The sequence below is a fragment of the Fopius arisanus genome, unplaced genomic scaffold, assembly GCF_000806365.1.
Source record: "Fopius arisanus strain USDA-PBARC FA_bdor unplaced genomic scaffold, ASM80636v1 scaffold00025, whole genome shotgun sequence".
In the NCBI taxonomy this organism is placed as follows: domain Eukaryota; kingdom Metazoa; phylum Arthropoda; class Insecta; order Hymenoptera; family Braconidae; genus Fopius; species Fopius arisanus.
Window position 1 is genome coordinate 812,616 of NW_011887764.1, and position 21,990 is coordinate 834,605.

The 21,990-nt window shown below is 39.3% G+C and overlaps 1 protein-coding gene across 1 annotated transcript in view; it reads left to right on the forward strand.

The window, feature by feature from the left end:
- The window catches only part of N (neurogenic locus Notch protein), a 120,771-nt gene that overhangs the window by 32,666 nt on the left and 66,115 nt on the right, over positions 1 to 21,990 (forward strand). The window contains exons 3-4 of the mRNA XM_011301941.1: positions 13,107 to 13,378; positions 14,167 to 14,362. Of these exons, the coding sequence (XP_011300243.1) occupies positions 13,107 to 13,378; positions 14,167 to 14,362 (468 nt within the window). The remainder of the gene's footprint in view (positions 1 to 13,106; positions 13,379 to 14,166; positions 14,363 to 21,990) is intronic.

A 21,990-nucleotide genomic window follows, 5' to 3' on the forward strand; every position in this document is an offset into this window, starting at 1 on the left:
AATTTCTTTCTTATTCAATTCGCCAGGTTGCGCGTGGATTCATGAATAATCGCCACATTGCCTCCCTGGAAAACGGATCAGTGACCTTTCAGCATTTAACCATGGGGTGGGGGGTGGGGGAGGGGGGGACGAGATTGGAATAAAAGTAAAACAAGTGCGGATAGTTTGTTTATTTGGTTTGTTTGGGGTCAGAGCATGTAAGTCCAATTAATAGTCAGTCAGCCTACCATCGGCCAGGCCGTTAGGCTCAGCGATCATGCACTCTGTACGTTCGGCCTCAATTAATCTCGTGATAACCGTGTGTATAACCAAACGAGGCTTCTTCAGGGGCTATGGAGATGTCGGCTAGTTTTCCCGTGAATTTTTTTTTTTTTTTTACATTTCTCCGGGGTCAATTTCAACCGATAACAGGTCTAAATAACTTGCACGAAGGGGCAGCGCTGGTCAATATTTTTTCTTCAATTTCCAGGAAGGAATTTGAAATTTATAGTGAATTTCATTTCCTATTAACTTTTGCGGAATTTTTTTATTGACAATATTTGGGCCTTTCATTTTTCTTTGAATTCCAGTAAATTTTAATTCGCGGATCTTTCGCACTTGAAAAATAATTTCCTTCATTCAATCCCAAAGTTTATGCTGAAAATTATTACCGAACGGATATTAGGCCAAAAACCGCAATATATCAGATATTTCCTAGGTGTGGGCATATATATATATTACCCATGTATACTCGACTACATGTGACATATTATTTGCACATATATCTTTTCCGTGAGGGTTCCCACTCAAAAATATATCGAATGATCGGTGAAAGCTCCATTAATTCCCCCTCACCCTCGCATATATACCCTCGGTAAAAAATACGAAATAATAATCTCGAGTCACCGGAAATGACAGTGAAGGCACACTGGTCACCCCTGGCGAAGAGTAACGAAAAATTCCGACAGTTTCTCAAGCTTTCACCGAGTCCAGCCTCATCGAGCAACAACTTCAGCAAGACCTCGCCCTGGCTTCACCTATTCCCTCACTCACATCTCCTGTTCCTCTTTATGTACACGATAACGGTCCTCCTGTGCACGTGAGTCCAAGTACCCCAGAGAGAAGAAAAAAATCTTAGCGTGGGGGGGATGAGCGGGGGGGGAAAAAGAATGGAAAGGTGGTTAAGAAAAAAAAATGGACATCAAGCTCTGGGTTTGGCGGGGGCAGCCATGCGAGAAGTGACACGGTGCATATACTCGCGGTGTTTTCTCCGGGCTATTAGCTGTCGTGCCAATCTCTCGGGCGTGAGTACAGATATCAGGATTGATAAGACACCGGGAAATATCGGGTTCGCACCCCCAGGGAATTCAAGTCACTTACTTATTTTCAGTTCTCCCACTTTTCCTTCCTATTTTCATTATCAGTATGAACATATATTTTATCCAAAAATGTCATAAGATATATATATATGGGAGGCCGAGGCAAAAAGTGGAAGATTCACAATAATTTAATTTTGCCTTGGCCTTCGCTGAAATGAAGGAAAAAAATTCTAGTCTCCCCTATCCCATATAACTATTCGAATCTTTCCAAGAATTCGCCTATAAAAATAATTAAAATATTCAATTATGATTTTCGAAGTAAAAACTTAGAACAGTTAGGATCGAGTTATCACTTAGAATACATATTCAATTAATTGAAAACTCTTTTTAATTGATTACCGAATACTCATTCAATTGAATGGATAAATTTCGTTGAATCCAATTGAATGACTAAAGACCGGCGTCCGCAAAGTGATGAATTAATTTGAACTAGTGAAAATTCATGAGTGTTTTCCCCTCCAATAAAATAGAACGTCCGGTGTCCCTGAAAATATTAAGTAATTCACGCGGTAAAAAAGTAAATGAACAAGTGCGGAAGAAAATTGAAGGTGTTGAATCGACGATAGTGAGGGCTTTTAAACCACAACAGCACAAGCTAACGATCTCGTATAACCCACCCAGCATATATGTTATGTATATAAGCATTGGCATAGTGCAATACGTCCGGTCTCTGGGTGTAGCGTGTACCCCCGGGGCTCCGTGGCCGGGTGATTACGCGGGACCATTGCCATGTAAATCGTATACGTACGTTCAATCACGTACACGAAGGACCTCGCCGGCCTTCCAATGTACGCCTCAGGGGCGATACCACTCGTGTACCTAGCAATATTCACCCCCTTCTCCCCCTATCTCAACCCCTTTCACCGCCATTTTTTTAAAATCCTGTTCCTGTACTTGTGCAAGTTACGGCCAACTACTGGCGCGTGATCGTGGCATAAAATCATTTGGCTACTCGTACCATCAAATCGACATGAGACTAATTGTATTTCCGTGATCGATTTTTTTTTTTCCCCTCTTCTCAGTTTATTCTGGAATCTGTCCGTGAACATGGACTGTGAGATTTTTTTCCGCAACAGTTATATTTGAATATTTTGAATTTTTAGGACTTGATTCGGGTGGATATATTGGTCTACTATTTGTTAGTTTATTGGAAATGAGGAAAACCTATTCGGTCTCTTTATTCATTTAGCTGAAACATTTTTTTTTATTATTATATAGCACTATCTTTTTTTTAATTTTTTTTCTCGCCTTTGTTGATGGTTTTTTTTATTATCAATCAGTCATATTTTTATTCCACTCCAAACCCGCAATCATTAATCACCGGTTTGCTTACGTATGCTCAATTGATTCACAAAAAAACAATAATTTCTCGTCGTTGAATCAATGAAACGATAAAATTCCCGTTAATTTCTTGGCGTATGTTTGTTGAATCTACCAATCATTAAACTGTTTTGGTTTTATTAATCAAAAGGGAATTATTTGAGGCCTGAAATAAACGTAGAGTATAAACGATTCACTCATTCTAGTTAATACTATACAGGTACGGCATTCATATAGACGTGTACCACACGCGTATAATTGAACGTCCGTTGGTGCGGGAATAATGACCCTATCGTCGCGCTAAATTGCAACGTCGGAGGATAATGAATATAACGTACAAACCGTGTGCAGTGACTCGTGTCCTCAATTCTTATAATTTTTACGATTCTTTTTTCGGTGGGGATTACGACACCCATACAGAGAATTCATTTCTTTCATTGACTGAGTTTATCGCTCCATGATCATCTCATTAAATCGCGTAAAAAGTTTACTGATGAAAAAAGTATGTTCATTCACTTCACATCATAAAATGACGAAATTACGGTATTATAATTACCAAAAAAGAAATTAATGATCGATTAATTGATTTATTCTGATCAATTTTTTACGACGATAAAGAATTGATTTCAGCTGAATAAACCAACATCGATTTAGTCGCGAATGAAGGAATTTAATTGCGCCTAAAAAACCCTCAAAACTAGTTAACATTAGAAGTAAAGAAAATAAATAAATGTCGCTCAAGTGTAATAACATTATTATAAATTGAGCTAGCAAAACACGTTTTGTGCGGAATTTCGACGAAAAATGATGTCTGGCGGGTCTGGAGAAACTGCACAGTGGTGGATAAGGAGGGGTGACAGAGGGGGAATAAATTGGGGGGGAAAGGAGTACAAAAACCGCGACTGGGTAATTGCCCCAAGGACTCTTGTCGGCCGCAAAGAGAGGAGATGCCAAAAAGACGCTGAGAAGTGGTCTCTGGGGTGGGGTAGGGAGGATTTGTGTTTTAAAGAAAAGAAACCACAGAAGGTGGGAGGAGACGAAGAAAGATTAGCCAGTGGCATCTCCTCCGAGTCTCACTGTCTTTGCATCCTCTTCAAACAGAAAATAAAAATAAAAAAAAAAATAAGAAATAAATAAAGGAGTCTCTCGGGGTCGCTAATAGAATCCACGGGCTTTTATTTGCACGTCTCTCTACTCATCTCTGGCACCCGACAATTTCAGGTCCTTCGGGTAGGCAATTCGAGGGACAAATGAAACATTGGAAAATGTTTTGGTTTTGGCTTTTTGTTGTGAGTGGTTTCATGATTTTTTTTGTCTTTTTTTTGAGGGGGGGAGGGGGCGTAGATTGATAGTTTAGGAGTCTTCGCCAAATAGTCGGAGTTAAGGCTCGTTGACACCGAGACGAGAGGTCAATCGGGTGTTCGATTCTTGTCTGTCAGTTGCGACGATTCTTCAGTTTAAAACCACCTACGTGTTTGCTTCATTGAATCTGAAATTCTTCTATACATTTCCTTGGTGATATTTCACGGTGAGAGAAATTCTTTACTGAAATTCCTGGGAATTTTCTCTTTGAAAATCCATCATGTCCGGGGAAAATCGGTCGAAACTGTAAATTTATGTTCAAGTATTCCGCGAAAATTAATGAAAGTTCCGAAGTATCGAGATATTTATACAGCGTTCCACATCTTGGAATAGCTTGGATGGGAACCAGGATGGTTGCCTATCAAAATAACACAACTCATGATATTACCTCAAAAAATTACAACAAAAAATATTACAGCTACAGACATTTCAGCAAAACACATTATTTCGAGACATTACAGAAACAAGGAAAAAATAAAATAAATTCTCGTATTTGTTATATCATTGTCAATTACCCTCCAACTTTTACTCACAACTGACTCTCAATATACCAGTAATTTTTAAATACTTCAAATCACATAATACCGTTATGACCTACGCCTCTAAGATACTCCACAACATTACAGACCGAATGACGAATTCAATCCCTAGAAATCCTCAGACAGTACTTAATATGGTACGCAAAATATATTCATTTCTTAACGTACACAAACGTAATCCCCAGCTCAAGCAAATCACAACAATTGACTACACTTAGAGATATTGCTTCAAAAATAATTGAGCTCACGAATATTTCGTCAGTATAATACTTCTGCACAGTAGTCAATCTATATAATAATCCTTTCATTCGTAATATTTTTGAAAATAATATACTGATCTCGAGATATCTCAACTTGTAATATTTTGTTATAATATTTTGAGGGGTAATATTATTGAATAAAATTTAGAGCGGTCAGCACCGGCATTGAATAATAATATAATGATATTATATACTTATTTTGATTATTTTCATAATTCACAATTACAAATTGCAAATTGATACGTGAAAAGATTCAAGCATTCCGATAAATTTTTCATGAAAATTAAAAGGAAAATTTGACATTTTTTCTCGATTATTTGCTATTAACTTGAGAATTAATAATTTGAAAATCTTTAAAAAACCGATGAAAAACGAAAAAGGAAGAGATTCTTGTTGACAAAGTTTAGCGAGTAATTCCTTGGCGATCCGACAAATGCGAAAAATGAAGTGAATGCCCAAATAGGACCTGTTGCGGTAGTGCGACCACTGAGTAGACATGCGCATACTCGACGATCCAGATGGGTGGAGAGTCTCATAATAACATTGGAGACCTGTTGCATCCACCGCCCGACCACTTTGTCACCCACGACGACTCGACGGAAGCGTTAACTTCGGTACTTACGCCTCGAAATGGAGCCCCAAAAAAATTTCAATGAAAAAAAAATTAAATAAAAAAAAAACACCAAGCTTAAAAAGAAGAGAGACGTTGATTCCGGGAGAGAAGACACATTCGGAGAATGGGGAAACGGAAAAAAATGTTAATGACGACACATGGCAGTAGGGGGAACATCCAAGTGACTTTGTATCGTAAACAAAGCCGGTGGATGCATACATTTGCTCAAAATAACCTGATGGGAACCCTGCGCACTCGTCATTAATTATTTGACTAATTACCGGAAAAAATCACCCCAATTTCAGGATAAAATCAAACGCCTGTCGGGTCACAACGCGATATGGGGAGAATTATTCTCAGGAATTTTTGGAAATATCTCAAAATCCAAGAGAGCTGGCGAGATTTTTCTCAGGACTTCTTTTGTAAAGTAAATCGGGATTTAAAAAAAAGGTTCTAAGAAAAATTTCGTTATCTCTTTTAGATTCGCACATATCCCCGCATTGTCTACTATCTAATTGGACTTTTTTACACTTTATCGATTGACTAGTCAATTAGTAAAATTCTCGCACAAAAATGGCAAATTCGTTTGAAAAATTAGTGTCAGGATAAATTCTATAACGTCTAATATTTTGGCTGAAAAGCTTTTTCTCTTTATCTTTTCTCGCGGGGAAATTCATCAGAAAATTCGTCTTGATCTTTCTCCGCCCAATAGAGATCAGATCCAGTTATCGATTGGCAAAGTGTAAAGAAGCGAAATTGCCCCGTGGGTTTGGAATGGAAGGAGCTGAGAAGAATACGTCGGCACTTCTTGCCCATCAAAAATACCCACACGTGGCCGACAGACGCGCGAACCACAAGATCTCGAGATGCCGTCTCTTGGCCTAATTGGGCCCTCTCAGAACAACATCCGCACCCAATAGCCGATGAATTTTCGATAATTAACCCCACTATATCTCATTCGATCGATTCTCACTGCGAGCTCAAAATCGATTTCACTCAGCGTCTCATCACGTTCGGTTCAGTTCCTTAATTCTTTCGGTTACCCCACCCCCTGGATCGTATTACGAATGCCCATCGCTTCATGAAGGCTTGAAATTATTATTTGGAGAGGTGTCTTATTACCGATCATCTCAAATTATTTTTCGCACTCAAAGAAAATTGAAAAACACCATCAAACCTAAATTACATCACTCTAAAAAATTAATCATTACTTGATAATTAATATCAAGTCATAATTAATGCGTGTACTCTGATGAGTAATTCAATTAGAAGCGCAATTTGGCTAAATATTTTTCCATTCTACCAAAATTGAAGGAAAAACAAAATCGAGAATTTAATTGTTGAATGGTAACAAATAATTTGAGTTAATACTGATTCACAATTGATGATTAATTTCTCAAGAACTCTGAGGAGTTCTCACTCGATGGAGAAACAAAACAGATTCCTTTTGGGAAAAAAAATGAATGAGACCAAAGAACTCGAAACCCGTTCTCAAGACCACAGGCCCATTACGTTATCAACGAGGCCAACCCCTTAAGTGCGTAGGAGTGATAGAAAAATAAACTCCCCATTCCGTGAGAACCCTTATCCCCCCAGAATTTCAACCCCACCCATTCCTCCTTTCTCCATGTACACGAGATGCAAACGTAATCGTCGAGTGGCTTCAAGTGGCCCCCGATATCCGAGACAGAAAGACAGGGAGTGAAAAGAAGGGGGGGACACACATAAAAGAGGCAAAAAGAGGTGATCTCTTGTACCCTGAAATGCTTTCACCCATCGCATGCACAGTTTAGACACGAAAATATTGTTGAAATACATAAATAAAGTGGCATGGAGAGCATTATGAGTTCCCAAAGCCACAGATTACGTGGAATTCCGTGGGAATGAACATAAAACGTTTTCCAATTTCCACTATTCATCAGTGTTATGAGGAATTTTCACGAGAGCAAGTATTTCAAAAAAATCCCCCTTCCAATTTCGTAGATTGCTCAATTAATTATCTGCAACCACAACAATTCTAGTTTCACTAGCTCCCATTCACAGTTGATTGAAGCAGTGATTTTCACCAAAATAGAGTTTCCTCCTGAAATCAATAATCTTCTATGTGAATTCAATTAAGAATTAAATGAATGACTTCAGTGGGGTAGATTGGCTAAATATTTGAAAGATTTTTTTGTATTTTTGTACTCTCTCATGGTAGAAGCGCAAAATCATCAATGAGAAGACATCCAGGTGTCCTCTAATCACAGCTCTTAATGAGGGTTCGACGACCCCCGCGCTTGTGGGGGCTAAGTATAGGGGTAACCGGATAGTTCCGTCTGCACCACAGGCGTTTTCCCTTATCCCCCCACCTCTGCAGTTGTTTTCTCACTCGTTCATGGATCACAGGTCCCAACAAAACGGCGCACACAGCCTCCTGGACCCGCAGTCACACAATCTACGTGGGAAGAGCCCTCGATCTCTCTATACACTCGTTCAACCACCTCTCATATACTCAGATACGGTTTCCTCCGCTGTCGCTTCATCAATCCTTATTATTATTCATCCTATTCTTCCATTCTCCTGACGAGAAGAACCAATAATTCCATCCAATTAATCCCCAAAATAGATTTTTCTTAACATTTTATCTTTCTCAATTATCGATTTATATCTCAAAGACAATCGATTGGAGGTGAGATCATCTCAGAACTTTTTTGTAGCCCATCAAATTCCGGACAGAAAAGGCTTTTCAATATTTGTCCTTAAAACCAGTTGATTTTGGCACACATTAGATTTATCTTGCCATTATTTTTCTATAAGTAGATTTTTTAATTTACGATTGTTTTATTTTCTGCGAATTTACTTTGTCCCATTCTTGATTAACCTTTTCCATTCATTTTGTATTCTTTATCTGCGCTACCTCAGAAAGCGTCACAAGGGGCATCTCCAAGTCCATTAACATTCGGCACGGCAAATTACAAGCCGAGGGAGGCTAATGGAGCCCACCGACGAGTGAAAGAAAGGGAAATAAAGAATGAGGGGGACGTAAAAAAGTGAGGAGCGAGTCGAGAAGTGGGTGGTGATCGTCGGCGATTGGATCACTCCAGGATGACACTTTCCGACTGCCTCCCCTCCACTCCTTGATAAAAATAATCATTTCGAAGTTCAACCCGATGTCTGCCATTTTCTTCAAAAATTGTCAGCAATTTTTTCCCTTTCCACCTTTTTCCACTGAATCTCCGAGTAATTCTCGCTCGTGTCAGAAGAACCGGAGGAATTCGTCTGAAGACGAAGCGAAACCCGGTGAAGCCGATCACCAAGGGTTCCCCTTGCCGCGAAATTTGATGGACCAGGCACCGACCGATGATTGCCAGCGATCTCACTCGAGTGCATCGCATAACGGCCCGCAGTCCGAAAAAAAAAACATCCATTCCAAAGTGAAATATGAGCGATTACCAATTTCTTTTTATTTCGAACAATTTATCTCGTATTATTTTTATCTCAACCTTTTTCACTGTCATTCTGCCCCGTTTTAGGGTAGTACTGATTTCTTGTTCTGAAACATATCGGCATTTTTTGTATCCCCTCCAATTGCCCGCCATCTTCGATTGATTTCATCCGGCCTTGAAATTTCTTCTCTTTTTGCAAAATCCTTTTATGGGGAACTGTCGCCACGCACGTTCTTCACTTTGTTTGCTCGATTTTCACTTTTCGCATCGCTCGATCGGGGATTATTACCATCTAAGTGAGCCCAGACCGTGAATTCGTAATGACAGCCGTGGCTCCCGGTATTTCAGTCGTTAGGAAGGTATTTATTAGTCGAGGGAAATCGGTTATTCGCGGCAAATTGAGTCCAGTGGCGGTATAAAAATTCTTATTCAAGTATTCGTTGATAAGTGGTGGATTTAACTTGTGTTAATTCGCATGATGCATGCATTTACCAGCAGTTAATGCTGTCCGCATTAGTTAATCTCAATAGTAGGTTGTTTTTATTCTTCGGCGTTGGCGTAAGGCATGCAGCGACGTTGCCAAAAACTCTCTTGCCGCACTAGAGTCGCCAAGACAAAATTGGGCAACGTCGCCGCCCAGAAAACGCACCGCTCAAATCGACAAACGTTTCAAGCACGATTGCTCTCCTATTCATTCTTATTCATTCTAAGAAGAAAATACTTTTCACTTGCAAAAATGCCCTTCCAAAATGGCCCGTCGCAGTGACGATGTTTGCTAGTGTTCAGTGAATTTATTATTCTATTTTTCACCACGAAAAAAAGGTGTGCGGAGGAGGTACGTCGAATCCTCGAGACGCAATTTAAGATGCTCGTTTAGATAACGCAACGAATCTCTTGGCATTCGTCATGGCCCGTGGGGTCGTGTACCCCTAGAAACCCTTTTGCTGTCTTTTCCTTCATTTTTTTCCCTCTCATTCTCTCGTATGCGCACACGCCGACGCTTTCGCGGAATTTACGAGGCAATTTTGCCGGTCGATCACGTTAATTTCCGGGGGACGACGAAACTTCGGGAGAAAGGGGATTAAATCACTTTTCGATCGTTATCCACTTGCGGGTCAGTTAATTATTGGGAAACGTGTCGTTAAAATGTGTCGAGTACTTTAATTCGATTTTTATCTGTGGATTTGGGGGTGAATCTGGGGGGAACGAACTGTGCTCATTGTTCTTGCAGAATTTGTTTAGCGTATCGACACTGTACTGCGTGTACGTGTTTATTTGACTTTACGTTACGGTCCGGGTTATACAACTCGTTGGAGGTCTCTCTACCGAGAGCACGCCCGCAGCGACAACAGACTGTGCACCGTCATAAACATTTATTATACATCGCGGTGTGCAGTGAAATATTTTACAGCTGACTTACCATCGTCCTCACTGTGTGGAATATCGGCTCCTGGTTATTTTTAACCACTCGAAATTGCTCTGATTTTAAGGATATCCAATTAGACCTTAGATATTCTGACCTTTTTTCATCAACAAAAGTGTTAATTTCATTGAATATTTTTTAATATTAATTATGAGAGATGATCAATTACTGTTTTATTATCATTTGGAAGACATTGGATATCCTTAATGGGAGAGTGATTGGAAATTTCCAAATGAATTTTAATAATATTTAGTCAACGCAGTAAATCGAATACTTTAAGTCCGTCATTCTGAATCCAAGTCCCTGTGGTAATCACTCGAATGGGTCTAATGGCGGGCAGTTAATTGGATCGACATACTGGAAAATCTCAAGACCGAATGACCAACATATTGCGGCACTCCTTTGATAACTTCGCCTCGTCTCAAATAACCAGAAGGATCTCTTTATCAGATAAGCAGGGAGACCTCCGACGTGAGGCAATCCCTAGGTACCAGGGTATGAAAATTCCCCGTCAATGTGAAGTCCCCAATTAAAAGTCCGACATAACGCGCAATTGAAAGAAGAAAACAGGAGGATAAAAGGATATTGGCTTCCGTGTTGTCGGATGAGGGATAGTACGCGATAAATAATTCCAAAGGAACTGTCTCCCTTATCTATTTGCCGGGACAGATAGTGACTCGGTGAAGTTATTTCCATTGAATTCTCTCGACTAGCCTCCCACATTGAATTTCCTCCATCCTTTGTCTCCAGTTGCCTCCGTCCAGAGGAGCATAAATTTCCAGAGGACAACGCCCATCCGAGTTACTTCAATCAACTCAGCACCGAGTTTATGCGGATTATCGTATACATTAGGAGTTATTTCCGTTTCAATTTTTATCAACACTAAACGAAAACGAAATGATATTTATGATTTAGTTGATGGGTTTTCGAAGCGGTCTTTGCATTTTGTTTTCGTTTATTTTAGACAATTGTATCGTAATCAGGGGAGCCCGGTGGATGGGGTATGTTGGATTATAATATGCATGATCCTCGGAGTCAGTATCGGTGGTTATTTGCATTGAAATGTTGCTGAGATGAGATGGTACTTTGATCGCATGCAAGCGTGTGAGCAATTAAGGATGTGCGAGTTTCGAGGATCGCCTCGAAAAAAAGAGTATTTATTTTTTCAAAGAGGTGACTTGATTCTGCATTTCTATTTTAATGAAAATTAATGAGCATTTTAAATCGAACTACCGTTGATTGCACATATATTCGCGTGTAGTAGATGGTAATGAAATCTTCAGAGATAGGAAAAATATAAAATTCACGTTTTTCATATCTTTTGGGGTAGGAAAATGACTTTTCCCAAAAATTGAATTTTTCCATTAACTCGTCATTGAATTTCCTATAATATCCAGTAAATGATAATAAAATCTTTAAACAGGTCGAAAAAGTTGAAATAAATAAAAATTCGCGCTCGCCCCAGTAGCTCATAATCTATGGCTTTGAGGCGAGGAAAGTGATTTTGTTCGAATATTCAATTTTTCCATGAGCAAAAAGTCGATTTAATACAAAATATGAAAATAATAAAAAAGCCCCACGAAGGCTCAATGAAAAGTTGATTTATTTTCAACCCTGAGACCGTGAAAATTCGTCGATTAGGCGTTTTCCATATATAGTCAAAATGAAGAAGCCTATTTGTGGCTAGCTGTTCTTCACCCCCCTATCCTGAACTCGCGAACATGAGGTAAATCCATGATAAAAACCGCACTCGCCTCGTATATACCACTTGGTTCGTACATAATGGAAATTTTCAATGTTTTTGCTGAGCCGCCGCCGGTGGCTAGCACCCGGAGTAGAACTTTATTGCCAGGTGAATCGTGATTGATACGTGGACGCGGTGTACTCCTGGTTACGTACGCATCTACGCCTTGTACATCTGACAAACATATGCGTGTCGATTTTCTTCCTGGTTTGGACATTGTGATGCACAACACCCAGACATGGCAATTTCCTCAGTTCTCCACATTAGAAATAGCGAAAAACAGTCAAACAGGAAACATCATAGAAAGAAAAATGTATATTCTCGAGCTTTATGCTTGCCGTTTCTCCCCTCGAAATAGTTGACTTTGTTCGGATGTAATTGAAGAAGAGTGGAGAGAAATTTTAACAACTTCCAATCTACATAAAATCATCGCATCGATTACAAGGTTTATGAGACTCGGCACAGAGAGAAATTCCAATAGTTTTTCATCTCTGCTTTATGCTTGTACTTACAAATGTGGAATTCAAGTGGAGTATTGATTAGTCTATTTTAATGCTCGCAATAAAATAAATTGTGGGGTGGAAAGCATTCACTTCGTTAGGTTCTACTGTTTAATCTTTTTTTCGTCTGTTTGAGCTTTTTGAGGAAGTAATTACGCCATTCGAGGTGATGGCTACTTTTACATTTCTTGTGTTTCTTTGGAAACGCTCGCTCACTGCATCCATCAATTCAATTATGCCATTTAATTTAATTTGACATCATGTATTCATGTCCTGCATCATAACTAAACCAATTCTGTTCTCAAGAATCATCTGAGATCATTTTAAATTGTAATCCGAAGGCATTACACCAATCGCAAATACCTGTAATTCTCTAGAGATTTATCTGATATTTTATTTTCTAATCTCCTCGCAAGTGCGTTTTACTAAAGTTCCTTTCATTTTGTTTAAACTATTACTTCGATATTGAAACCTTTGTGTATGCATAGTGAATCAATCTATAAATTATTAACATGTAAGACTGTCCACAATTAATAACGAATCTTCAATCTGATTTCAGCTGCACATCAAAATACGTTGGGGAATACTGCCAACACTTGAACCCCTGTCACAAAGGGCCCCGTTGTCAAAATGGTGGGTCATGCATAGTTAAAGAAGACCCATGGGGAGGAACTCCATCATTCACCTGTGTCTGTCCAGTCGGCTACAGTGCATCACTCTGTGAAATTCCAATAGCCAACGCCTGCGACTCATTGCCCTGCCAAAATGGTGCAACATGCCTATTAAAATCCCTCTTCGAGTACACCTGTACATGCGCAACTGGCTTTACGGGTGAGTACAATATCAGATCAATGCCCCCCCCCCAATCATCGACGTTATTCTAGGCAATCGAGATCTCAAGCTGACTCATGCCAATGAATTGTCCCTTGAGACCTTGTTGCTGAAAATAAAAGTAATAAATAATGACGTATGAAAATGCGAATGATGGCAATCAATGTTAAAAAAAAAGAGCTATATGTAATAATCAACGACCTTATTCATCGTCCCGGCTATTTGCGTAGGCTAATTCAAGGCAAAAGTAGCAAGGGAATTGCGCGATTTTCTGAAGTTCCGTTATTACAAATGCAACTCTCTCATTTGTATAATTATCCATCCAATATGTGCTAAGTTCTATCATAGAGTCAACGAGGTGTGACCGGATCTCGGTCAGAAAAATTGTTCGAGTCATTTAATACAGCACCGGCTCATACTGTTGCGTGAGAAAACTCAAACGTCCATGCTTTTACGTTTTTTTTTTCTTTTTTGTTTTATCCTTTTTGGTCGAGTCTTAATAACACCGTTTTCGATGGTTTTCTGAGCTGAGCGGGGCACGCGTTCTTGACGAATAAATCTAGGCACTATGTTTACCGCTTGTTGTTGGAGGTAATTGCTGAGCAATGCGGCGGATCCTTTGGGCCCCTCGTAGGAGAATGCAGGAGCTTAGGCCGTTTTGTAATTAGTTGGACTAATCAGGGAGTTCCATTGAACATTTTTGATGAAAAAATTGATGATTGAGGGGCGAGGGGAGGGTGCGGTAAAAAAAAAACTAGACGATTAAAGAGGTATTCTCGGTATTTCAGGTGAACACTGCGAGAGGCAGGATCACTGTGCCTCTTCGCCATGCAGAAATGTCGCTGTATGCCAGTCACTTGATGATACTTATAGGTGTACATGTGCACCTGGATTTACTGGGCTAAATTGTGCTGATGATATTAACGAGTGTGAACGGGATCCTTGTGTTCATGGGAGCTGTCACAATACGCATGGATCATATAAGTAAGTAATCATTCAGTTTTAGCATGATTTTCAATTGAAGCTGATAAGTTGCTCAGTTTTTGGGGTATATCTCTGGAATTGATGCCGAGAGCGAAATTTTTGTAACCACTTTCTTTTTCGCTATCATTTCGATCGACAACAAAGTTCCCACACACTTTCCTCCGTACTCCGTGGATTCCGTTATACTCCGTGGATATTCGTTAGAACGTAATTAATAGTACAGTAAACGGATTAGAATGTTTGGGTTCACTTCAAATTCTGTTTTAGAGCTTATCTCAGAAATCGAGACATACTGGTAAAAATTTCTCGGAATTTCAGACAGAAAGCCATGTGAATTTTCAATTACGTGAGTTTAACTTCAATGTGAATAAGAAATGGTTTCTAAATTTCTCATTTATTTTTGAAATTCGCGAAAATTGAATTTTTCTTTTAAATCATAATTGATTCGTCAATAAAAGTGTAGATTTTCATGCTCATTTTTAACAAATTAAAAATTCAGGGAAATTATTTCCTGAATTTTTAGCATTTTCTCGGATTTTTAATGTCATAGAGATCTGAAAATTGAGAATTACCAGGATAGTCACGCAATTAATAGATTCGTCAGCCAAAAGTTTGGCATGATTGCAGTTGTTAAAAATTTCGAGTGTAATTTTCCAACCGTGTAGATCGGGGTCGAATGGTCGAATGGTAAAAACCTTTTTATTTGTCGGCGACTTGCACCAGAACAACATCGATTCATTCATAAGAAAGAAAGTAGAAAACCATCGCATAAGATCGAATTTCTTTTCACACCGCTTATTAGATTAATAGCTCTTCACAGTCGTTAACTGAAATATTGAAGGACATTCCCTTCCGCATGCTCGGGTCCTGGTGACCGAATATGGCTTCGATTAGATTTACAACCCATAGTTATTTTACTTTAGTCTATACCCTCTTGTTTTTTCTCGTTTGCAACTATTCTTTTTGCTCGCAATGATTACCTAAACCGTACGTTCCGGGGGCATGTGCGCGTCTTCACGATCGCCACAGATGATAGACTCGGTGCGCAGTAATAGTCCGGTCTTATACGGCCCCTCTTAGATAAAGGGGCCCACAAGTGTAGAAAGGAGGCTCAGGATGGCTTCGTGAAGAAGTTGGAGAAAGGCGGAGTAGTGTTCCTTTTTTTCATTTGCGTTAATGCGGGAGTGTCGTTGATTTTGCCGGGACCAATTACCGATTGATCACGGGCAAGTGAACGAACAGGACGAATGACAAAATTCAATTTGATGAGACATCACACGGTTCATCGTAAATTGCACATAATTCCAACGCAGAGATAAAAGAATCCCTGTTCTACTTCTAAAAATAGATTCGCTTTTCACTCACTTCAACGATTTTTTTCCTTAAAATAAAATTGATGTTCTAGGTGATAGTAATGCTCACTTAAATTCATTCAATCAATCCCCAAGTCATGATCTAAATTGAATAACAACTCACTCATTTAAATAAGGGAAAAGATAATTAAGGGATTTTTTCGTCCAGTAAGTGATACTTTTCCTCTGCGCTGGAATGTGTAAAAAGTGGAAATGAGATTGAAAGGGCTCGGTAATGACAGTAATTACCGATTACCTGTAATTGAATACTCCACACATAGATTTCTGGTGTATAAAAAAAGCCAAAAAAACAGCACTTAACCGTCACTTATCAAACCTGATGGATAATATTATCCAGATAATAAATATCAGGTAGAGAAATGTCATCTATCCAATAATTGGAGTTCCTCTCGAGTTTTCCCCGAGTTAATCCCCCGGAATTGATGCCATTCCGACGGCTCATCAATTGGTTGGCGGACGAGGGGGTGCCTACAGCATACCGCAGACTTAATAGAGATCTCGATGTGGCATACTTGGTGTCGGGCTCCAGGTGGACGCGCCACCATATTATTAAATAGTTATAGGTTGAGATCAACGAGCGACCTCAGCTCGACAACCATTGAGACCTCAACTCGATTTTACTCGCCGGTCTTGATAGGTTACACGCTGGATCATGGCCTGTATCCTGAGCAATTGCACTCACGTGGTTGCCAATCAGGCGCCCGGGAAGCTATCTCCAATAGTGCTCCCACGAATACGTACATGTGTCGCCAAATGAGTCGCACATTTCCATCTCCAATTAAAGTATTACCTTTTCCCCAAGTTTTCCAAATTACCCAGAGAAAATGGCGTTTTAATCATCAGAGATTGATCCTCATTTGTTAGTAATCATCCATTCGATCTTTTTGAGAATTTAATTATAGTTTTGATATAATTATTTACCCGAATTGCTTTTCATCTAGAAATCGATAGGTTCCCGGAAATTTAAATCAAATATTTAGGATTGTTAGTCTGATTTTTGGAAAATTAGTCGCTGAAAAATTGTAAACAATCAATTATTCCTATGTGCATGAGATTAATAATGAGTGCTACAGTTACTCAAGTACGTGCGGAGAATTTCAAATTTCTCATTTGAAATTTTGCTAGATAAATTTGCATTAAAAAAAAATTTTGAAAGTTGAAACATTAAAAAAAATAAGAGGACGGGAAAATGCTTTTGAACCTCGATTTTCATGGAGCGAGTCACTACTTTAATCACCTCATTTGTATTTCGGGTACATAATGTAGCTCAAGACAGTTAATTATTATTCTCGACTTATGAAATAACGCGAAAGGTGAATTTGCATGAGAATACGACTTTCAAAAGGTTCGTTCAACCTGGACTAGTTATTTCGTCATTTTTCATTATAAAAAATTGATTCATTCCCCATCATAAGAGTTTCAGTCATCAATTGCCGATTACCCTTCCCTCCAATATTCTTCAATTTTCTCATATCTCTAATTCAACACTTCGATTTTTTTCTCCAATTTCTCTCAACTCCTAAAAATATCGCGAGTAATTTAACAGTGTACAAAAATGTCCCATAATTTTTCCGCCATTTTTTCTGCAAAAAAAAAAAATCTCTCCTCCCTATATAATTCGTTTCCTCCCGTTTCAAGCGAGTCGCCACCATTACGTATCGTAATTAGTGACCCGAACGGAAAAGTCCAGCGACCAGTTTTGTCATTAGCGGTATCCAACGCTAAAAATTAATGCACACCCGTTTGAGAGACCCCGGGCCACGTTTAATTGACGTTGAATCGAGGGGGGGGAGGGATACGAGAAAGGCTCGAGATGAAATACCGAGGGTAAGGGAGATTGGATCCAGGAGTTGAGTGTACTCATCAGCTGGACGATGAGCCCATCAAAATTTCTCGATGAAAACATTTTGGAATGAGAATACATTAAGGGCCCCTCGACCCACTGATTGCTCATCGATTTTTCTGAGGGGGACATATCGAGGCCATTTGTACTTGCAATCATGCCGCAATATTGTCTCATGTAGTTTATTCACTTAATAGACTATTTCATCCGGAAAATGCATTAAAATATGTGTTAACTATGCTGGGAATGAATTTTTCCACCGTCTCACGCATGTACAACATAATCACGCAATTCCGTTCTACTTTGCATCTTGAGTCACGCGTGTCTGCGGTGGAGTTTTCACGTTCCACTGGAAAAATTAAGTGCTCAGAGGGGCAGGGGGGAGGGGGGGTTGTAAAGGATATTAAGAGTCGAGAACGCGTTAAAAGTACGACAGAATGAACTTTTTTATTTTAATTGGTGATATATCGCAATACTCTATTCGCAGAGAGAAAAAAAATCCTGATGCTCGGAAAAAAATTACTTATCACTTGTAAAAAAATTTCAATAATTTTTTTTAGAATGATAAAAAATTGCCTTCGATCTTTCTAAACACAAAGAATTTACAGGAAATTAATTCCCATTTTGGTGCAAAAAATTGGATTGAAATTCGTAAGATCAGCAAGTGAAATTCGCACATAGAAATTCTTATGGAAAAATTTATAATAAAAAAAACATGATCGAAGTTAAAATGGGAATATTTTAGTGGATAATGTGTGCTAGGAAAGATCATTTTTACTATAACATCAAGGTGAACTGGGAATTGAGGAAAATTTAAATATATAGCAGTAGAGTTTTTATAGAGTGGTGGAATTATGCATTCCGGACATTAGAGCACATTTTTCACAGTTTTATGTGGTAATTGGGTGAAATAGAGACGTTGAAGAAGTGTTTGGGATTAACGCGCGATGGAACTGTGAACTGTCGACTTTTCCCACCGTAATTGCGTGAATTGAAGCGACCCGATAATCATTACGTCAGTCATTGTCATAGTCGTAACGAGGGTATTTGCCATTTCACTGGGTATTTCCTCTTTTTCACGATACCAACAATTTCCGGGTTGTGAAGCGTCAATTCCACAATGTGCGAATAATTCCGTTGAATAATGATTTATGAAAATGAAAAAACAACTGTAGTCGACATAATGGTCCCATAAATTGCCTAACCCCCATAAATTCCAAAACAAGGTGAAATGAAATTATTACTCATTCCCACGAAGGACGGATTCTAATGCGATACAAACGTGTTTGACGCCTTCAAATATCCGAGATTAGGGATATAAATCCGCCGTAACTCATTATTTATCGTCGACTTGGTTCACAATGTTGTAATTAATCGGCACCGAGTGCAATTCCGATGGTGTGAGTCATCTTTCGATGTGGGATGGACATTGGCGGTGAAGAAAGAAGTGATAAAATCGTTTCGAGATCATTGACGAACCCGATTATTGACACGCCCTTCCAATAATTAGATCGCGATCATCGATTATCCACGCCCGCTAGATTATCATCGAGTATCTCCACTCATTATTTCAGGTGTTTCATTTATTCTCGGTGAGGGACGATTGCTAAACATCGGTCTAGTGCGCTAATCAATTTCGTTCAAATGATACCGTAAAGATACAGTCATTACTATTTATTGCAGTCAAATAACTAACATTTAATTCAATTCACTCTACAGCGTTGATGTTACAAATGTTCATGGAATGAATTTGTAATAAAAAACGAATTTACACTTTTTTCGAATTTAATCAAATTGATTTCTCTTTGAGATAAACTGAGAGCGACTTGAGTCGGCGCTTTTTTGCCGGTGGATTTGAGTAAAAATAGAAATTTATGTCAATTGGAACTCTACTGGTCGGTTGTTTATTTGGTGGAGGAAAAGTATCAGGCAAAGCGAGAGATGCTAAATCGATCCTTGGAGTTGGAGAATTTACACCACCTCGTGGAGGGGATGTACATACGAGGCACGATCGTTCGCACGCAGGTACAGAAAAGAATCAAACGAATGAAGCAAGAGAAACGATACACAAAGCCATTGGGTACAAGAGAGGATAACAGACAAAGGGGATAGCCTAGAAAAGGAATAAACCAACAGGTCGCTCGCGCCTCGGGAGGCATTAATGCTTAGGACTGAGGTCTTAATTGGCATAGGGTTAGGCCGATGGTCAATCGCGTGCCTAATTAATTAGCCCTAGAGGGACAATAATTAATTATGTACCGGTATTCGAAAAAAGGGTGTATGGAATCAAAACGATTGGCAATAATTAAATCGTTTCGATCGATCGCTCATTTAATCCCAGGAAAATTCACAGGGACAGCCATTTTGACCCGTGGGAATTTTTTTTTCCATTCCATTGTGGCGGGTATTGTTTCTTCAAAATTCACGGCATCCCGTAATTGCGTTTACAGAGATTTTGCAAGATTTCACATTTTTCTAGAAAATTCAAGGATTTTCTAAAAAAATTTGCGTTGTTAGGAAAAAATGGTGACAGGGAAAATTGAAGATAAATATTTCTCAGTGAGAAATACCGGAAGGAAAACTAGTCTCGTATTTCAGTTCAGAGGTATTGGGATATATTTGATCGTTGAGAGGGGAAGGGGCAACCCCCGAGGGGCACGAGGGGGGAAAAACTTCCCTTTATGCGCCCGAACGCGCGTCGTCCCTGAGGGGACCCCCAACGCACACATATATACACACGTGTGTCGACAAATGTTACCAAGTTAAAAGTTTTGTGAGTTGAATATCTAAAACCTGCAGGGGAGGGACTAGTTCCCCCAGACTCGGACTGATATATTTCGCCGGGACCGGGCCCTCCTGCCCCCCCTGCCCCCCTGCCCCATCCCACCTTCGATCATCATCGGAAGAACGTGAATCACTCGGTCTGACTCTGAGCCCTCATAAACATGTCTCGTCCTCACTATTTGTAAGTGGTCATGGTCTCAAAACATTGACTTGCTTGTTTTCCCCACGAAAATATTTATATCTCCTTATATATTTTCCAATTTACATTAAAAAATATATAAAACATTAATTTCATCTATTTTTCTTATGCATTCTTCATCATTTTGAAAAATAGACGTAATTAGGCGGTATATATATTTTTTTGTGGGAGGGGAACGGATTTGAAATTGGGGTCGACCACATGAAGATAAATTTGAAGAATAAAATTTGAAATTTATACTAGATTTATCATGTTGTTTACGCAATGTGAGAGGAATTTCAAGTATAAATTTTTCTCAGTGCGAGGAAAAATGAAATAATGGAGATGATGATTTTTGGTGACCAAATAAGGGGGTGGGGGGGTATAGAAAAATACTTGAAAACAATGAAAATAATACGGTTATTTAATTTTACTGCTGTCGCCCCTACCGGACTTTTATTTTGAGATACAGTTATTTCCGTTCACTCGGGAAAAAGGGAATCATGAGAAACATCGAGGGTTGGGTTAGCCCATGGGGGTTGGCTCAGGTTAGGGGTGAATAGAGCTGCAGTACATCCAACCAACGGAGAATGAAATCTGTCTATTGTTGCTGTTTCCCCTAAACCCCCGAACCGCTTCCCCTCCGGGCTCTCTCTCCCTCTCCCCGAGACAAACAAGTGAAAATTAAACCCCACATTTTTACCCCTGAATTTAAATCGGGGTTTTTTTTTTAAATCTCCATTGTATAAAATATTATCGATTTTCTGAGTTCAGCGCTTCTGCTCCATCTTGGATGAATTCTATGAGCACCAATCGATTTTAAAAAGTCAAACCTCACAGCATTTTCAAATTGTTAGGAATTTTCCACTGAAATTTCCGGGACTTTTTATTCGTTAGAAAATTCATTCAAGTCGGGAAAGTCTTATATTTCAGTCACGAAAATCCAGAACATTCGTAAAATTTCCGAGGAATATTATTAAAATAAACAAAAGGTCCTCTTCCAGAAAATTCCCTGAAAATTATTCAAGAGTTCAAGTAAAACACCGTCACCCTGACAAAATAGTGATATCAATAACCGATAAGTCGTTCCAAATTCAATTGCTACGAGTCTTTCAAGTTCATAAAAAAAAAATTTCTCCCTGCATGAACCTTAAAGATTGTTGCAAGAGCCGAATATAAAAAGACGCAGGAAGAATACTGCGGGCAGTTTTAAAACCGATACAATGATGGAACCAATAGTTAAGTCCCGAGCGGAAGAAACCCTCAGCTCTGTCAAGTGCGAGGGAGGCAGAGCCCCGGAGTAACCGAGTGAGACAGAACTAAACCCATAAAAAAAATAAAAATAAAAATAATCCCATGGTGCGAGAAAGACAACAACTCTCGACTGGAATTCCCATCCCGTGTGATGGTTGGGGTGGGGATTGGGCCCTAGCCGATGCCGAGCCGAAGA